We start from the raw sequence: 19,352 nt of genomic DNA, 5'->3' as shown, positions 1-19,352 counted from the left end.
TACTGCTTCATTATGACTTTGGTTTTTATCAATGATCTTTTATTTATGGACCTGAAGTTTCAGATTTTATCCTTATTGTGTTGGCTTTTAAAGCTTTTATTTTTCATATTTAATTTTCATTTAAACATAATATGATGTGAGCAAGCATAGTGCTCAAGGCAACAACCGATTATGGCCATCATCTACAGGTAACTCCTAGTGACCACCGTATTGAGAGAAGTTGGATCAATAGCAGGTAATGGCAGAACTGATATTCTCTGTCAGCTCTGAAAGTCATCAGGACATACAACAGGATCTTCATACACTGAACTCACCATTCCATCACTACTTTGAAAAATGATATCCATTTGAGAAAGAGCTTCGATTTTCCCAGCATGAGCTTTAATATGAACACCCTTTGGGGCATCCATGCTTAGACTCCGTGTGGGGGATTCTAATCTGAAATGAGGGAAAGAAACAACAAAAAATAGTATTAAAAAAAGTCACCCCAGGAATCCCTCATTGAATGGATTTGTATAGAAACTACAAATAATAAAGTATATAGTATCATTGTCATTTTGTTGTAGTGTACATTCTTTATTGACAAATCCAGAAATAATATGCAATGAAGAAATTAACTTCCCATTAATAAGAGTCTACAAAATTAATATCCTCTAAAAACATAAAAAGATTACACAGCTCCACCCGTACATAGTAGTTTCAGATGGCAGGGTTAAGCACTCTGCATATCACACTAGAAGAAAATGCTATTTGTGAATAACTTTGTAAAGCTATTTCTTTAATGAAAACACAAACTTGTTTAGGGAAAAAGGACAAACTTAACGGTAACATGTTCATTTGCTACCTGCTCATAAAATAGAATGTAAACTTATTAGGTTTTGTTTGCATGTTGTTTGTTTTTAATTTAGGAGGATTACAGGGCAGATGTGAAGATTTCTTTTGTGAAAATTCTGAACTGGTAGGGTTGATAGACAGAATGGAGACTGGCTTTAGCTGGCTTTGTTTATTTTATAATTTATCAGAATCTCCTTGTGTTAAAGTCAAACAGAACCAGGAATGAACATATGGACCAGAGAAATTCTATTTGCCTCTGCCTGAAAAAATACTAAATTTCCACCAGGTGGCATAACATGATCATTTGAAAGGTTTTTCAGCTACTCTAACCCAACCTAAATCAACCCAAAAGTCCAAAAGGCTGAATGGATTGAAATGTTTCAAGATAAGTGAGAAGTAGAACAGGATACAAACCAGTCTGTAATCCTCCCACAGCAGGGTAATATCCGTGTAGACATGGGTATCAAAGAGAAAGGGGAGTGGCTCCAGAGGAGAGAAGTACTTGGGTCATTAATTGCATTTGAACTGAGTATTTATTCGGTGGATGTTTAACTCAGATGAATTGCTGCCTTTAATTGGCAAGTTTTTTTGTCTACCATTCTTTGTTATAGAAAACAAAGTTTTATTTTCTTGTGTACATTCAATATGTAATATTTGATCTGTTACACATTTTGAAATTTATATTTACCTTGAGTACAAGGAAACAGAGACATTCATAGAATTTATTAGTCAAATTATGTTAAGCTTAGGTTATAGGAAAACACTTGGATACATCCAGATGATTTGGTTGGCTGACTGCCTGCCCATTTTGCTATTTTACATCTGCTAATCGTCTACATTTGTCCTGCCCGGATTGATAGAAAGGGGGAGGTGGTGGGGAAGGAAAGGAAGGGAGGAAGACATGTAAGCAACTTTAGATGTCTGGTCCATTTCAGGTAATCCGTTTGTGATCTTAAAGATCCTAGTGAAGGTGAGTTTGTTTCTCATCAAACAACAAAATGACCTCAACAGGACCAATTACTAGTTTTTAACCATGTTATAATATACTGCTTCTGGAATAGCAAATTTCTTCCCCTTTGCATTGTTTCCAGCCCTTGAGATGAAATATGTCAGTTCAGCACAAGTGAAAACACTTTTTACCAAAAAAGTCTGTGATTACAATGTCCTGAAGCATACATTTCCATGAACATAATTAACAGTAGTCAGATATAAAATAACTCAATTATTTTCTCTTTTGTTATATTTTAGTTTGCTAGTTAAATATCTACCCCTTTCTTCAAATAGTTGAATATATATTTACTCATGACTTATATGAGGAACAAAAAGTTTTGAGCACTGATTCAGAAATTTACCAAATAAGTAAGCTGTGTGTATACATATATGCATATGTATATGGTAGACACAGTATAAAAACAGTAGCAAACAAGGCAGATGAGCTTCTTGCCTTTAAAACCTAGCATTCAAGCAGCTTAAAGAATGTAAGCAGAGGAATGACAAGATTCCATTTTTGCTTTAAAAAATATCACTCTATAAATTCTGGTCAAGACAGATGAGCAGCACAGCTCTGCCCTCAGCCAGCAATTACATATAAATGCTGGTTAAAATATGATCAAAATTATTAAAACACATACTAGGCAAAAACAAAACAAACAAAACCAAAAAACAACCCAGAAAGACAAAGGCATTTTCATAGTGCCAGAAACAGAAGAAACTCCTAGCCAGAGTGATGAGTGGGTGCTGAAAGGCTGAAGCCCTTGGAGTTTATGGGCAGATAAATGCCTTGTGGGTTGGTATTTTCCATCTCTACAGGGAAGGAGTTGTGGCCAGCTGTGGGGGGCAGGGGAGGAGTGTTTGGAAATGTGCTTTGGGCATACAGAAGGGAATTGAAGCACAGTATGATAACAGCCCTAAAGTAGGCTGCTCATTCTGGGATGCGAAGAGAAAGTCTTAAATCACGCATTAGTGTGGAATCCAAATCCACACCCTATTCAGGCAGTTTATAAAACCAACATGAGAAATATCTAGGAACACAGGCTTCAGAACAGTGCCCCCTGCAGGGCCCTGCCAGAAGTGAATGTGAAATTGACATGTAAAGGCAAATGTTGAGTCTCTATGACAATTGCTCCCAGATGAAGAACAGAAGAGGATGAGCTGTCAGACAGAATTTTCAAACCACATGGGAGGATCTATCAATATGAGGAACTAGAGATAACAGAGCAGTCAGAAAGGGACTAACACTAAGTTTAGAGCATCCAAGGAGATAAATTAACACTCACAGAAGAAGAGCAGAATAGAAAAAGAAAGATTTAAAAACCAGGCAAGTAGAAATTCATGAAATAAAAAAATTAAAGTCTTGTAGTAGACTGAATAGTAGACATGCCACATATCAAAAGAGAATAAGAACCGATAATGTAGATTTGGTAGTAATGGTTGGGAAAACACAAAATGTGAAATTTGAGTTACACATTAAACTTTTTTAAATGCATAAAAACAAAGTACAGAATTTCAAAGGAAACTAGGTAACTTTGAAATACAAATATAAAAATATCTTTAAATGGGTGATACGCAATTTGTGATCTTATTTAGTAATTAAATAAGATCTGGCCAGAGGACTTACACCTAGTGTAATCTCAAAGCAGTGAAGAGCAGTAATGTATTTTGAGATTTTGCTATAGCCTTTACATGATACTAAAGTATCTCTGGCTTCTAAAGATGAAAAAGTCAAGGAATCTGCCCATACTACTGTGGTTTGTTGCCTCTCATTCATATTTGAAGGAATGCTAAATTTCAATTAGAGGTCAGTAAAAATGAAGGATTTCTTTTTCATATTCAAAATCATTAACCCACTAAATTCTATTCTTGGACACCCAGGGGATCAACAGACCACAAGTAAAGTATGCCTATGCTCTAGAAGATGAGAAGACAGACAGGAAGAGGTAATGTTTAATTAGAATTGAAAAATATCATGAGTTCCTAAAACTGAAGAGGTACACCAATACCCAAGTATGAATTAAGACATATCCAGTCTCCAAATGCTTTGTGGCAAAATTGCAAAACATTAAAATTATGAGAAAGCCTTCAAAGTATTCACAATGAAAATCAAATTGTTTTCTGACCAAAGACCCAAAAGAAATGAATAATATCTTAAAAATGCTGATGTAAAATTATTGTCAGTCTAGAAATATATCCCAACTTAGCCATCATTCAACTGTGAAGGGACTAGACATTTCAGGCCCACAAGGGAAAGTTTGCTGTCTAAGCAGATCCTTAGTGAAAAAAAAATATTTATGGAAACTAAAACCAGAAGAAAGGAGTATTTTGCAAGAGCAGTTTTGGACATTAGAAAAAAATCAACACAGTGTGGGAATAAAGCTAAATCTGTATTGCCTGAAAAATACAACGAGAGAGATGAGTAAAAGCTTTGCAAAATATGTTAAGTGAAGTTTGGATAGGAATAACTTCTAAATTTTTTGGTATAAGAAGAGAATGATAATGACAAACTTAGTTAGAAAGTATTAATTTATCTCCATGCATATAAAATATAGAGGGTTATCATTAGGGATGCCTGGGTGGCTCAGTTGTTGAGCATCTGCCTTCAGCTCAGTGTGTGATCCTGGGATCCAGGATCAAGTCCCAAATCAGGCTCCTTGCAAGGGAGCCTGCTTCTCCCTTGGAGAAGTGACACAGGAGTGACACAGGAGGCCTGTGTCACTGCCTCTCTGTCTCTCATGAATAAATAAATAAAATCTTAATAAAAAAAGGTTATCATTAAAAGAATGAAACCAGAACCACTAGAGGGAAATACTGCAGGGAGAATAAGCAGAAGTTTAATAATCCAACTAAAGGCCAGAAAGAAGAAAAAATGAAAAGAAAAAGTACAGTAAATAAAATAGGACATCACAGAAATACTTCAAATAAATCGGTGATCATAATAAGTATAAATAGTTAAATTTACCTATTAAAAGTTAGAAGCTTTAGGGAATTAAACCTCAAATCCAGAAATTTAACCCCTAGAGAAACTGAAATATAATGATATACCCCACACAAAAAACCAAATCTGATTGGATTAAACACCTTAATGCAAAAAAATGAGTGTTTTTGAAAAAATTCACACCTACCCCCCAACTAATGCCCAAGGAGTATTTTCAATATACCCAAGTTCCTAAGGGTTTATTTTCACCATTCTGTAATTGGATGAAGCTTTTTAAAAAATATTTTATTTTTTAAGTAATCTCTACACCCAACGTGTGGCTGGAAACTTATAACCCAGAGATCAACAGTTGCATGCTTTATTGACTGAGCCAGTCAAGGCAACCCCCACCCCTTTATTTTCTGTTTTTGGATGAAACTTTCAACTCTAAACTGTTTTTACTTGCTGAATTGACTAAATCTACTATGTTTTTTTTTGATATTTTATGATTTTTTTATTTTTTCTTAGAATTGCTAGAATTAAGGAAAACCAGCCACACCATAAACTGTCAATTACCATGAGGCACAAATTGCTTTCCTTGTTTAAGTAGACACAAGGTGGTAACCTATGATAAATGAGAAATAAATACTTAGGATAAGGAATATAATTATGCAAGCTGTGTTAGATCAATCAATGCTTTATTTGTTAATTATGTTTATCAATGAGTTGTTTTGAAAACCACTGAAACAGAAGGAATTAAATTCCTGAGATATCACTTTTGACCATTATGCAAATGTATTTGAAAACCAAGATTAAATTAATAATTTCCTAAGGAAATACAGTTGATCAAAATTGACCCTTATTAAAGGTATAGTTTAAAAGACAAATTTTCATAAAAGAGGAATTGCACTTTTAAGGAATTATTTTTTAAAAATTAATCAGGCCGATATGGTTCCAGGGAGAATTATATGAAAGCTTTAGAGATCAGAGCATACCAATTGTCCACAATTATTCCAGAACAATGAAAATGAGGGAAATCTTAATTCTTGAAGCATAACATTGTTATCTAGACTTTACAAAAATAGCACACAGAAAGCTAGCTATAGACCAGTATCATTCATGTATATAAATGTGAAGGTTCTAGATAAAATATTAGCAGGTAGAATTGAACACCATTTTAAGGAAAGAATATACCATGACCAAGTAGAATTTATTCCATGAATGCAAGATTGGTTCAGTATTAGAAAACCCATTAATGTGACACACTGTACTAATATATCTAAGGAACACATAAATATGACTATCTCCATAAACACAAATGAGCCTTTGACAAAATCTAATGGTCATTTTATTTATAAAATATTTTCTTTACACATTCATATCATCTCACTTAATGGAGGAATACCAGTGGCATTTCCATTTAGACTGGGTAAAGGCAAGGATGCATACTACTTCCACTTGTTTCTCACACTGCTCTAATGATATTGGGACATGGAGTGAGATAAGGGAAATCAGAGATACAGAGTTGCAAAAGAAAGTGTAAGAATATATCTCTTTGCAGATGATATGAACGTATGTCTGAAAAATCCTAATGGGCCAACATAAAACTCACTCAAAGAATAAAAAGTTTGGTAAAGTCATTTATATAAAATTAACACGCAGCAATCAGTAGCTCTCATATCCAAAACTTACCTTGTAGGAAGATATAATGGTAGATAGAGTAAAACCTCATTTATAATTGTGACAAAGATGAGCTAAAATGCTTAGGGATAAACTTAATGAGAAATGTGACAAACTTGCCTAAAGAAAACTTTTAGGCACTCCTGAAAGGACAAAAATAGATTTTGGTGAATAGAAAGATGCCCTATGTTTTTGGAAAAGTAATGTTATGAAGACATCAGTTTTCCCTAAGTTAATTTATGAATTTAACATAATCCTAATAAAAGAATATGCTTTTGGGACACCTGAGTGGCTCAGTGGTTGAGTATCTGCCTTTGTTCAGGGCATGATCCCAGGGTCCTGGGATTGAGTCCTGCATCAGACTCCCTGCATGGAGCCTGCTTCTTCCTCTGTCTATGTCTCTGCCTCTCTCTGTGTCTCTCATGAATGAATGAATTAATGAATTAATGAATAAATAAATAGTTAATTAAAAAAAGAATACACTTTTACTTGAATTAGACAAGTTAACACTCAAGTTCACATGGAAAAATAAGCAAGAATTAATTGATAGAGAAATGTTGAGAGTCGCTACAAGGTTATGTGCATGTGTGTGAGAGAGACAAGACCTATCTGACTTTAAAGGATCTTCTAAATCCTGTTTATCAAGATTGGTATAGGCACTGGCACCTGAATAGACCGATGAATAGAATAGAGTAGAAAATACACAAACAGGCCCACCTGCATAGGAAAATGTAATACATGATAAAGGTTGTATTTCAAACTGTAGCAGCAAAAGTAGAATTTCTAATAAATAATCTAATTGTTGGCACTTCTGGTTGGCTGAATGGAAAAAAATAAAATTAGACCTAGACCTCATACCTTATACCTCATACAAGAATAATCTCTAAGTGCATTTGGAATCCACAATGTATCTTAATATAAAAGGGAAAGCCAGATGAACAACATGGCAGACAACTTCCCCTTTCTATAAGGAAAGTTTCAACTTACGGTTTAAAATCCAAATTCAATGAAAGAAATGATTAATAAATTTGAGTACACAGGGAAGCCTGGGTGGCTCAGTGGTTTAGTGCCACTTTTGGCCCAGGGTATGATCCTGGAGACCAAGGGTCAAGTCCTGCATCCGGCTCCCTGAATGGAGCCTGCTTCTCTCTCTGCCTGTGTCTCTGCCTCTCTCTCTCTGTGTCTCTCATGAATGAATAAATAAAATCTTAAAAAAATAAAATAAAATAAATAAATTTGAGTACATAAACGTTAAAAATAAAAAAATGTTAATAGGAAAAATGTTGATATTCAGTATATTTAAATATATGTATTTATATATTTAAATAAAACCGTTTAAAAAAGGAAAGAAGCAAAGCAGATGAGTCAATTCTAGATAAATTTGGAGCATTTTGTAGCTCCAGTGTATAAGGTGTGCTCAAAAATCAAAACAGCAAGGGTATAGCAAAAGGATACACAAGCCAAATGAAAGAGTTGCCCATCAAAAATCTTCCAGGCAAAAAATTTAAGCAAAAATATTGTAAATATTGGATTGTAACCCAAAGTTGGTGGTTATCAAATCTCTGTGATTTTTAGATTCCATCAAATACACTGTAACGTGATGAGTTTTCTTTCAAAATGACAGTGTTTATAATATGGCAGAAATGGTATCTTTTGCAAATACTTAAATTTATGTAAAACACAATGTTAACTTAAAAGTGGGGTAATGGGCACCCAGTTTTTCAGACTTCTTTTAGAACAGCCATAGAAGAGCCATGAAGAGCACTCTGAGTTGTCCATTCCACCAAGTTTCACAAAGTGTGGGTTTCAGATGTACACATATTGGACTTTGCCAAACCTGACCAGTGTGCCTCTCAGAATGCTTTGTGCTGATTTCTAATTCTGTGAGCAGTGTTAGAGTCTGTCTTTCCTCACCTTTTACCACCACTTTACCTTTTTCTTGTGAATGATTTTGCTATAAGAAATGTAAATCTAGTTTAAATACACGTTATCTTTCTTCTTAAAATAATAATTGTCACCCTTCTATGATTACCATTTGAGCCAATGTAAAAATTTAAATTTGTGATATTTAAACATGTATATTTCAGAGATATATTTATGAATGCATAAGGATCTCAGCCCTACAAAATCCACATTCATTGTTTTCAAGATAATCTAGAATCATTTTCACTTTATCTTAGGCCAGGAATAATAAGGGTATGGGACTCAGAAATATAAAGTGAGGGACGCCTGGGTGGCTTAGCAGTTGGGTGGCTGCCTTAGGCTTGGGTCGTGATCCCAGGATCCAGGATCGAGTCCCACATCGGGCTTCCTGCATGGAGCCTGCTTCTCCCTCTGCCTATGTCTCTGCCTCTCTCTCTCTCATGAATAAACAAATAAATCTTAAAAAAAAAAAGAAATATAAAGTGAAAGTTTATGGTAAGAATTTACAGAAGAAAATATGAATATTATATAATCATTTAGAAGAGTCTGGTCATAAATCAAAGAATAAATCACTCAAGGTTCTACTTAGGTAGAAAAGAGAATACACCCAATGAACATGGACTTTGGAGTCAGAGCTGATAGGCTATTTTAATCTTAGCTTAGAGCATGCCGCTATCTAGATCTTGGTTTTCCTCTCTTGTAAAATGGGAATCAAGTTGCTTATTTTTAAAATAGTTAATGATTACATGAGATAAGTTATGTACAGCACAGAGCACAGATCTTGCAAGTTGAAGACATTCAGTATTTGTTCATGCCTCCCATCCTCAGCCCATTCCTCCAGGACTTTCTTACAATTTCATCATTTTCTTAATTATTTTGTTTGTAACACTTGGGTTATGTGACCTCCCTTAGTATCACCTTTTAGAAAGCAAGAGGATACTCTTCTGCCATTTTTTCTTTTAGCAAGGGCCTGATGGATAACAAGCAGATTGACACCCTGGTGGGATGACATAAGATAAATGGTTTAATTTTGAGATCTATTTGTTTTAAAACAGTGAAGTAAATTACTTCAAAAAGTAGTCTGGCATCTCTACAATTTTATTACTTTATAATTTAAAAATGTTTTAAGTGGAATTATTTTTAAAGATATTGAATCACTTTTCTATCCTAGAAAAGTAAAATGTTCTTCTTCCCTAACTATAATAATTCTGTAATATTGATCTTATGCATAATGATCCTTTACCAAAATTATCCTTTATCAAAATTAATGAAATTGTTCTAATGTAATTAGAGTCACAATTTATTTTCATGCTGCAGATGTTCTCTAAGTGGGTAAGATGAATTGAACCTCATTTGCTTTTGATTAATATTTAATTAGACATTAAAAAATAAGAGAAATGCTTAATTTCCTAACTTTTATTCCATCTAGTGTGATTATCTACTTGGTACAATAATGATAATAAAAATAATTATTTGGGGATGCCTGGGTGGCTCAGTGGTTGAGTGTTTGCCTTTGGCTCAGAGTGTGATCCTGTAACCAGCTCCCCGCAGGGAGCCCACTTTTCCCTCTGCCTGTGTCTCTGCTTCTCTCTCGGTCTCTCATGAATAAATAAATAAAATCTTAAAAAAATAATTATTTGAACTCAACTTTCAGTTTCCAAAATACTTTTAACCTAATAGCTAATTAAATCTTTCTCAGAATACACTGAGATATGTTACTATCAGTATTTTATAGATGAGAAAGTTTCAAAAGGTTAGTTTGGCCAAGGTCGCAGGCTTCTCTGTGTAAAGCTGGGGACTCCTTCTGTACTTAATTTTCTCTATTTCTACTAATATATTAGGAGTTAAATGTTCTGCATATACTTCAAATTCAAATACTGAATGTAATTTTAAGTGATACCTTGGACTTCAGGCACTTGTTTTAAAAAATAGTATTTGATTTTGTTATAAAATACAAATATAATATTGGAATAAACAATTACAGCAATAAATGTTATTCAGTGGTGCACTGATAAAGTGAAGTACAAAAAGGCACACAGAGACTCTGTATAAAGTATAATTTTACAATCTGGTACTAGTCAATTTTATATATTCTGACATTACGTAAAGATATAACAAAGGTTGGGGACATTATGCTAGGTGAAATGAACCAGTTGCAAAATACAAATACTATATGATTCCATGTATATGAGGTGCCTAGAATTGTCCAGTTGGAGGAGACAGAAAGTAGAATTGTGGTTTCCAGGGGTTGGTAGAGATGAGAATAGAGAGTTGTTTACTGGCCACAGAGCATTAATTTTGCAAAATGAAAAGATTTCTGGAAATGGAAGGTGGTGATGGTTGTACAGCAGTGTTAATGTACTTAATACTTTTGAACTGTACATTTAAAAGTAGTTAGGATGGTAAATTTTCTGTTTTGGGTGGATTAAACATAGGGAGTCAGTACCACTTTTTACTTCCTTTGGATTTTAGTAAGTATTGACTAGTCAATAAGTGGAATATCATGAGAATAAAGATAATTAATGGAATAAGACATGATCTTGTAATGACTGCTAAGATATTATCCCACATATATCCAGGTATCATCCATAAGAGAGTTTGTATCTGAACAAAATTCTTACCTCAGGTCCTGAAATGGGTCAGCTCTTACGAGGGGGGTCTCCACTGAATGTTCAAAAAGAGCACCTTCGGGGCCTAAACAAAACCAGAGGTGCATCATTTTACAAAAGTAAAACAAATTACATCAAACTATTAAATATTTAGCCTATATATTAAAGCACAAGTAGATTTAGAACTTGTGGCTGAATTTGTACAGATGTAAGAAAACATAACTGATATATAGGAACAAATATGTAGGATTTTTAAACTTTTATGGTGACTTTCAATTACTCTAAGGGTGTCAGTGGAACTCTTTTGTAAGGAACTATAACTCTATAATTAGTTTTTAAAAGTATGACAATTACTTAACCAGTTAGCGATAATATAGTGACACGTGATAATTGTAATGCACATAAGTACAAGGCAGGCATAAAGCTTATAAACTAATACGTATTATCATCACATAAAAGCAGCAATTTCTTTATCATTGAAATTGTCAGTGTTCAAATTATCAAATCTTATGATCTATTTGGCCGCAAAGTAAATATTCCTCAGAATCTATTTGCATATATTAAAATAGATTTTTCATAAATGGTTTTATAAAATAACTCTTAATAAATTATTGATTTTCAGAGTAACTATATTTCCCTTATGTATGCATTCATATTTAATATTCCCAACTATGATTATATAAAAATATATAATTGGTGTGACATCAATGAAAATAGAAACATATTATTGGGGTCATATAATCTAAATTTTAGGGAAAAAAGTTCCATTATAAAATATCATTATGTAGATAATGCACTTAAATAACTGTAAAACATGATCCTGTATAAATGTTATTTGTATAATGAAAGTATAATAATAAAAAAGTCCAGTCTTGCAATGTTAACCTTGTTTTTAAAGAATGTATCACCAAGATTAGATATAGTAAGTCGTCTGGTCATTTTCACTATAAGATATCAGCAGTATTTGGATGATACTATCCGATTTCTTTTCTGGGTCCTAGAATAATTTATGATGAATGGATACTCATGTGAAGATCTGTAGTAAGACTATGGCACAAATGAACTGGATGGTGTGAAGACTTGATGGACAGAACCCAACACTGAAGGGGAAACTGCTCAAAGGCTACGCCCTTCTTCTCTACATGCTGCTTCTGTGAGTTCTTTCGGTTACAGAAAGAGAATTCAGTATGAATACCTCTGTTCAAACAGTGGATAATATCTATCAAGACATCTATTAGATTTTTATGCTGATAACTACTAAGATTGATTCCACGCATACATTGAGTATTTATGGCCTGAAATGAGCTTTTCAAGTGATACAAAACCAAAAAAGACTTCCATTGCCCTGCCTCGCAGCCAAACCTTCACATGATATCTCCAACCCATTCTTTTCTGCCACCGCTGCAAACTGCCTTTTACCTTATTACTCCAAAGAAAATGCTCTTGTTAAGATAATCATGACCTCCCTGATGGCATATTCATGACAATTTCAGTCCCTGTCTTTCCAGGACCCAAATCCTGGGATCCTAGTCTCTCTTGGCATCAGGAAAATGGCTCCTGGTGACATTCCCACATTATCTGTTTCTTCATATTCTCCTTTAGTGGATACCCTTCCTTTTTATCTGACTGGGCTCTATCTAATGTTGGCATCTCTCAGAGCTCCATTGGTTGACGATGCCCCCATTTGTATCTTTAGTCAAAACTTCATCTCTGAGAAATAAACAGCTCACATATCCAAGAACTGACTTGACATATCCACTTGGCTATTTCACATATACCTTGCATTTATGCAGCTAAAACATTAACTGTCTATTCTCTCTGGCTTGCAAATGTGTTCTCCTCCTCAGGCTTGTCCATTCCCTAGAGAATAATGTCATCATCCAGGAAACAAATATTCTCTCTCCATCTTTGACCCCCTTCTCTCAATTTCTGCCATCCATTTGATCTATTGGCAAATCTTTTATATGTCAGTTCTTAATTTGAAATCATTATCTTCCTTCAATGACCATTGTTACCACCTCTTCCAGGTTACCAGCATCTATTGCCTGGTGACATCTTCCTAACTGGTTTTACTGTTTCCTCTCTTTCCTCCAAACAATCTATTCTCCCTTGTAATGATTATATTGATCTTAAAATGTATAGCAAATCAAAGAGTACACTTGAAATAATTCAATGCCTTTCCATTGGACTTAAAACAAATCCTAAGTCTTTATAATGGCCAGTAAGAACATGCATGAACTGCTTTCTCTGTATCTCCCCTTATACCAAGCTTCTTTCAGACTTAAATTCAAAATGATAAAAAAATCATGAAATAATATGACATAGATAACCTCAAATAGAACAGCAATCAAAACAGATGTAAATATTTTAAACTCCTCATTACAAAACAAAAGTCTTTTAGATGGGGTTAAAAAATTAAATTCCAGCCAAGCCCCACTCTCAAGAGAAATGTAAGTCATTTGATGTGAGAATTTAGGTTGGAAGATTTAAAGAGGCCATCAAGGTCTTACAGAAATTTAGAGGAGTCATCACACAAGGAAGTGATGGTTAGGATTGTTGGAGCCATACTGAAATAAAGAGGGGAATGTTACACACTTAAGCACAGTTAAATATTACTGGACCACTGACATAATCAAACTGGAGCTATCCTACCTCCAGACTTCTCATGTAAGATAATATATATTCTTATCATTTAAGCCAGATTTAATTAGGTCTTTTGATCCTTTCAGCTGGATATTGTTGACAATGGGCCAAATCATCAACTTGTTCACAGAGCTTCACATTACAGTGTTTAGAGATCTTGCATATGTTCTTAAAGGATAGGGTGATCTCTTAGCATCTTCTAGATCATCTGTCTTCATGTCTTTTTAAAGGACCTGGACTTATCATCTTTGTTTATGTTCACTTTTTCAGCTGCTGAAATCTTACTTTCCAGATCCTCTTTTTTATCAGGGGCTTTGTGAGTGACTCCAGCATTTCTGCTCCATCACTTCTGACTTCATGTAAGCCTGCTTAGCTGCACAGGTGCAAAGAAAAAGAAATTGAACTGGCTTCAGTAAATCTTGTTTTCCTCAAGAGGAATTGGATACCATTGCAGGTCCATGTTTTTCTTACTAAATGTTGGGGAATGAACCCAGCCTAGCAAATCACTGCCAAGGAATTAAAGTGTATTTTCTGCCAGAAGTCAGTTCTGGCAATGGCATAAAAAATTTTAAGATGAAATTTTGATGCTAGTCCAGTAATGTGTTCTATAATTGGGGTTAACAAAAAGGGCATGCTAACTTTGGTCACTTGGTAACTAATTCTATTTTTAGGGGGAAAATGAGACTGTGTAAAGGTCTTGGTCAGTTTCAAAGTGAGTTGGTGAAATTATTTAATCTCCTCCATAAATATGGTTTAAAAACAATTCTTCGATTTCCTAGCTGATGAGAGTCTAAATGGAAAGTTAAGGGTTTTTATTTTATTTTTTAAATTTTAAAAAAGATTTTATTTATTTATTCATGATAGACACAGAGAGGCAGAGACACAGGCAGAGGGAGAAGCAGGCTCCTTGCAGACTCCTTGGTTCTGGGATCCCGGGATCATGCCCTGAGCCAAAGGCAGACGCTCAACCACTTAGTCACCCAGGCGTCCATGTTAAGACTTTTTAAAGAATGCTACTTTATTGAAATATATTTGCCATATAACATGGCATAAAAATAAGGTGTAAAAATTGTAAGGTATAAAACATGTTAACATTTCTATATTTGTCATTGTAGTGATAACTAGCACCTCCATCATGCTACATAATGATCCTTTCTCTTTAGTGAGTGCAATAGTTAAGTTCTAGCCTCTTAGCAGTTTTGATAACTGTAATACAATATGTTTTCTATATTCATTATACTATGCATTAGACCTCTAGGGCTTACTTACTACTTGTTCCAAGTTTGTATCCTTCTATCTGTCCCATCCCTCATCCCCATCCACTGGTAACTACTGTTTCATTCTTTGTTTTTATGAGTTTGGCTTTTTTATAGTCCACATATAAGTGACATCATACAGTCCTTGTTTTTCTCTGTCTGACTTACCTCACTTAGCATAATGTGTTCAAGGTCTATCCATTTTGTTGCAAATGGCCAGGATGTCTTCTCTCTCATCACCGAGTAATATTCTATTGTATGTACCTACCATATTCTTCTGTTGATGGGCACTTAAGTTGTCTCCATATCTTGGCTATTGTGAATAATGCTGCAATAAACATGGGAATGTATGTATTTCTTCAATATCCTGTTTTCATTTCCTTTGGGTATATATCCCCAGAAATGAAATTGCTGGATAATATAGTAGATCTATTTTAAATTTTTTGAGGAACCTTAATAATGTTTTCCACAGTGGAAAACATTTACATTCTCACTGAGAATGAAAGTCATTCTAACAGATGTGAGACTGCATTTTGATTTTGCTTTGCATTTCCCAGATGAGTAGTGCTACTGAACATTTTTTTATGTATCCGTTGGAAATTTGGATGTCTTCTTGGGAAAATGTCTATACAGTTCCTTTGCCTGTTTTAAAATCTGGGTTTTTTGGTTTTTGAGTTGTATGAGATTTTGTTATTCTCACCGTTATTCATTTGAATGAGCTCTTTATGTACTTTAGCTACTAACCCTTTATCTGATACACGGTTTGTAAAACCTTTCCCCACTTTGTACATTGGTTTTTATTTTGTTAGTTGTTTATTTTGCTCTGCAGAAGCCTCAAGTTTTACAGAGTCCCTTTGGGTTTTGTTTTTGATGTTTGTTCTTGTGCCGTGTCCAAGAAATCATTGCCAAGACCAGTATTGAGGAGCATCTTCTCTGTGTTTTCTTCAAGGAGTTTTATAGCATCAGCTCTTATGTGCAAGTTTGGATTAATTTTGGGTTAGTTTTTGTGAGCCATGTTAGATACCAAATTCACTGTTCTACATGTATTTATTCAGTTTTCCCAATACCATTTGTTGAGAAGACTATCCTTTCCTCATTTGGTTTTCTTGTTGAATATTAGTTGATTGTGTATGTGGGGGTTTAATTCTGGGCTCTCAGTTCTGTTTCATTGGTCTATGTATTTATTTTTATGCCATACCATACTGTTTTTATTACTCTAGCTTTGCAGTACAGTTTGAAATCAGTGTGATACCTCTAGCTTTGGTTTTCCCCTCAAGATTACTTTGGCTATTAGGGGTCTTTTGTGGTTTCAAATTGTTTTTTTTTTTTATTTCTGTGAAAAATGCCATTGGTATATTGGCAGGGACTGAGTTGAATCTATACATGGCTTTGAGTAGTATAGACATTTTTACATTATTGATTCTTTTGATCCATGAATATGGGATGACTTTCCATTTGTGCCTTCTTCTGTGTCTTTCAACAAAGTCTAGTAGATTTCATTGCATAGATCTTTTCTTTACTTGGCTAAATCTATTCATTGGTATTTTATTGTTTTTGATACTATTGTGAACAGGATGGTTTTATTTCTTTTTCAGATGTTTCATTATCACTGTATAGAGATGCAACTGACTTCTGCATGTTGTTTTATCCTGCAACTTTACTGAAATTGCTGATTAGTTCTAACAGTTTTTTTTTTTTGGTTGAATCTTTAGGAGACTTTATACATACAAGTTATATCACCTGCAAATGGAATCTGCTTAAGAATTGAAGATTCATTTTATTCTTTGAGTACTTAGACAAAGGTAATGGCAAGAAAACATTTCATGCAAGAGTCAAGATGAGGATTTAGCACAAGTCAAGAATTTGGAGTGTGCCACCTTGAAGAAAGAGCAACTTGACTCCTCCTCTTACATCTCATGCTTAGGGTAGTTATGTAAGTAACCAGGAGAGACAAAAGTAAAGCAAAGCATTTAATTTTCTTTCCCAGTCCCCAGAGTGAAACTGGCTCTGTCTCTCTTATCAGTCCTCTTGTCTTGGCTTTCAACTGCTACTGCTTCTGCTCCAAGAAACTCCAAGGGCTACTTGGAATCAATCCATTTAAAACAAGACCAAATTTTTATAGTGAATAGTGGAAAAAGCTTTAATGGGAATTTATTTTTAAAAATCAAAGTTTATAAAATATTATATTTTATATTTAGCAAAACAGTTATAAATAACTATGAAATCATATAAAATGAACAAAGAATAAATCAAGTTTTGTTTTTTAGTGAAATTTTTCTAACACAGTTGGAATTGTATTATGGCTGTATTAAATTTTTCTGTGCCACAAATTATGACAAACTTAACTGCTTGAAACAGTAACCACTTGTTAGCTCATAGTTCTGTAGGTCAGAAGTCCTACCCAGTGGGCTTGGCTAGATTTTATGTGGATTTTAACCACAAGGCCAAAATCAAGGTGTTAGCCATTCACGGCTCTTTTCTGGAGTCTCTGGGTAAGAATCTGGTTCCAAGCCCAGTCATGTTATTGGCAGAATATAGGTCCCTGTGGTTTTAGGGGTGAGGCTCTGTTTTCTTGCTGTCAGCCTGGAGCCTAAGACTCTAGAAGTTACCACATTTCTTGTCATATGGCCCCTTCAATCTTCATATAGCAACAGAGAGCAAATCCTTTTTGCATTTCAAATTTCTCTGATTTCCCTTTGTACTACCAGCCAGAGAAAACTCTCTACTTACAAAGAGCCTATATGATTAGAATAGATCATTGAGAACTAATCCTTAGATGGACAGACTTTTTTTTTTTTTTACCACAGAAACAACATAATTATGAAAGTGATATCTCATCACATTCACAGATTCTTTCCATGCTCGGAGATGAGGGAATTTTATAACGGCAAAGATCACTGGGGGTCATTCTTAGAATCCTGCCTACCACAGTGACACAATATGACATTGTTTGTAGTTTTAACATATGCAGTAAAATCATCGTAATAGTCAAATCAATAGCACTGTGGGTCTTCTCAAAGGTGAATATTTTAATCTTGGGAGAGTAAAATTATTGATCTTTGAGGTACCTATCATGTCATCCTCTTTGTTTATTTTTATACTTTCCATCTCTGGCAAGTCTGATTTTCCAGGTCTTCTTTTATTACTGACTTTGTTGGTGATTTCAATATTTCTACATCACTTTTGACTTCTGGGAACCCTGAATCTTTTGCAAGACTTGCAATTTTATTTCACAATCAAATTTTCCTTGATTTGCTGCACTCTGTACAATATTCTCCAGTCAATGAAAGACCAGTGGGTAAAGATGCTTAGAGCTGTAGTGGGAAGCACTGACAGGTTGAAGTTGTTCCAGGTCACACATCTACTCAGTCGAGCAGCTGGGACTGGAATTCAGTCTGGTTCTCAAAAAGTTATCCACTCTTATTTTTTTAAAATATTTTATTTATTCATTCATTAGAGAGAGAGAGAGAGAGAGAGAGAGAGAGAGAGAGGCAGAGACACAGGCAGAGGGAGAAGCAGGCTCCATGCAGGGGCCTGATGTGGGACTTGATCCTGGGACTCCAGGATCACACCTTGGGCCAAAAGCAGGTGCTAAACCGCTGAGCCACCCAGGGATCCCTTCCACTCTTATTTTTAATAACTGTCTATTAATATCCATTTATTAATATTCATTCATGCTCTACATTGTGGTTAGAACAATTAACATCACTTTTTCTTCCTAATAAACCTAGTAAGCATTTTTCTAGGACCAGATCAATTCCTCTTTCCTTGAGAAACCTTGTCTGACTCATTCTGTATCTTTTTCTATCACACTCTGGCACAACTGATGCCTTTCTCCAGGCTATAGCTCTTGGCCCAAACATCTATTACAGTCCTTAGCAGACTGTGTCCAATCAATTAATTTATGTTAAAAGCTCTCCAGCTAAAATGATTATGTAAAAGGAAGTATGTCTTAATTATTTTTTACTACAGGTATTTAACTTAATTATTAGCAGATAGTACACATTAAATAATACATACGCCGGGACACAGCCCAGGATCCGGCCTCCCCCGGGACAGGCAGAGGCCGGGAGGGCCCAGGACAGCGAGGACGCTCCTGCCCCGAGCTGAGCAGATCAGCGGCCCCGCCCGGAGCCTCCAGGCCCTGCGGACTGAGAGCCGAGAGCCCCGAGCCCCGTAGTTCCTGCGGAGGCTGAATCCAGGCTTCCAGAGTTGCCATAGCAACTGCGGCTGTTCCTCCTGGGGCCCCACGGGGTAAACAACCCCCGCTGAGTCCTGCAGAGGCAGGGGCAGAGCAGCTCCCCCAAGTGCTAACACCTGAGAATCAGCACAGCAGGCCCCTCCCCCAGAAGACCAGCTGGACGGACCAGTGATACTCCCCCGTGTTCCAATACAACTTGTTTTTGGCCACTCTGCACTGAGCAAAATGACTAGAAGGAAAACCTCACCTCAAAAGAAAGAATCAGAAACAGCCCTCTCTCCCACAGAGTTACAAAA

At 35.2% G+C, this 19,352-nt stretch overlaps 1 protein-coding gene across 3 annotated transcripts in view; it reads right to left on the bottom strand.

Annotated features, from left to right (window-relative positions):
• SGCG (sarcoglycan gamma) overlaps window positions 1–19,352 on the bottom strand; it is a 127,175-nt gene that overhangs the window by 3,014 nt on the left and 104,809 nt on the right. For all 3 annotated transcript variants that reach the window (XM_055317251.1, XM_055317252.1, XM_055317253.1), the window contains exons 6-7: window positions 10,969–11,041; window positions 315–438 (exon numbers count right to left, since the gene is read on the bottom strand). In XM_055317251.1, coding sequence (XP_055173226.1) covers window positions 315–438; window positions 10,969–11,041 — 197 coding nt within the window. The remainder of the gene's footprint in view (window positions 1–314; window positions 439–10,968; window positions 11,042–19,352) is intronic.

The sequence above is a fragment of the Nyctereutes procyonoides genome, unplaced genomic scaffold, assembly GCF_905146905.1.
Source record: "Nyctereutes procyonoides isolate TBG_1078 unplaced genomic scaffold, NYPRO_anot_genome, whole genome shotgun sequence".
Lineage (NCBI taxonomy): Eukaryota > Metazoa > Chordata > Mammalia > Carnivora > Canidae > Nyctereutes > Nyctereutes procyonoides.
This window is presented reverse-complemented; position numbering and strand designations above follow the sequence as displayed.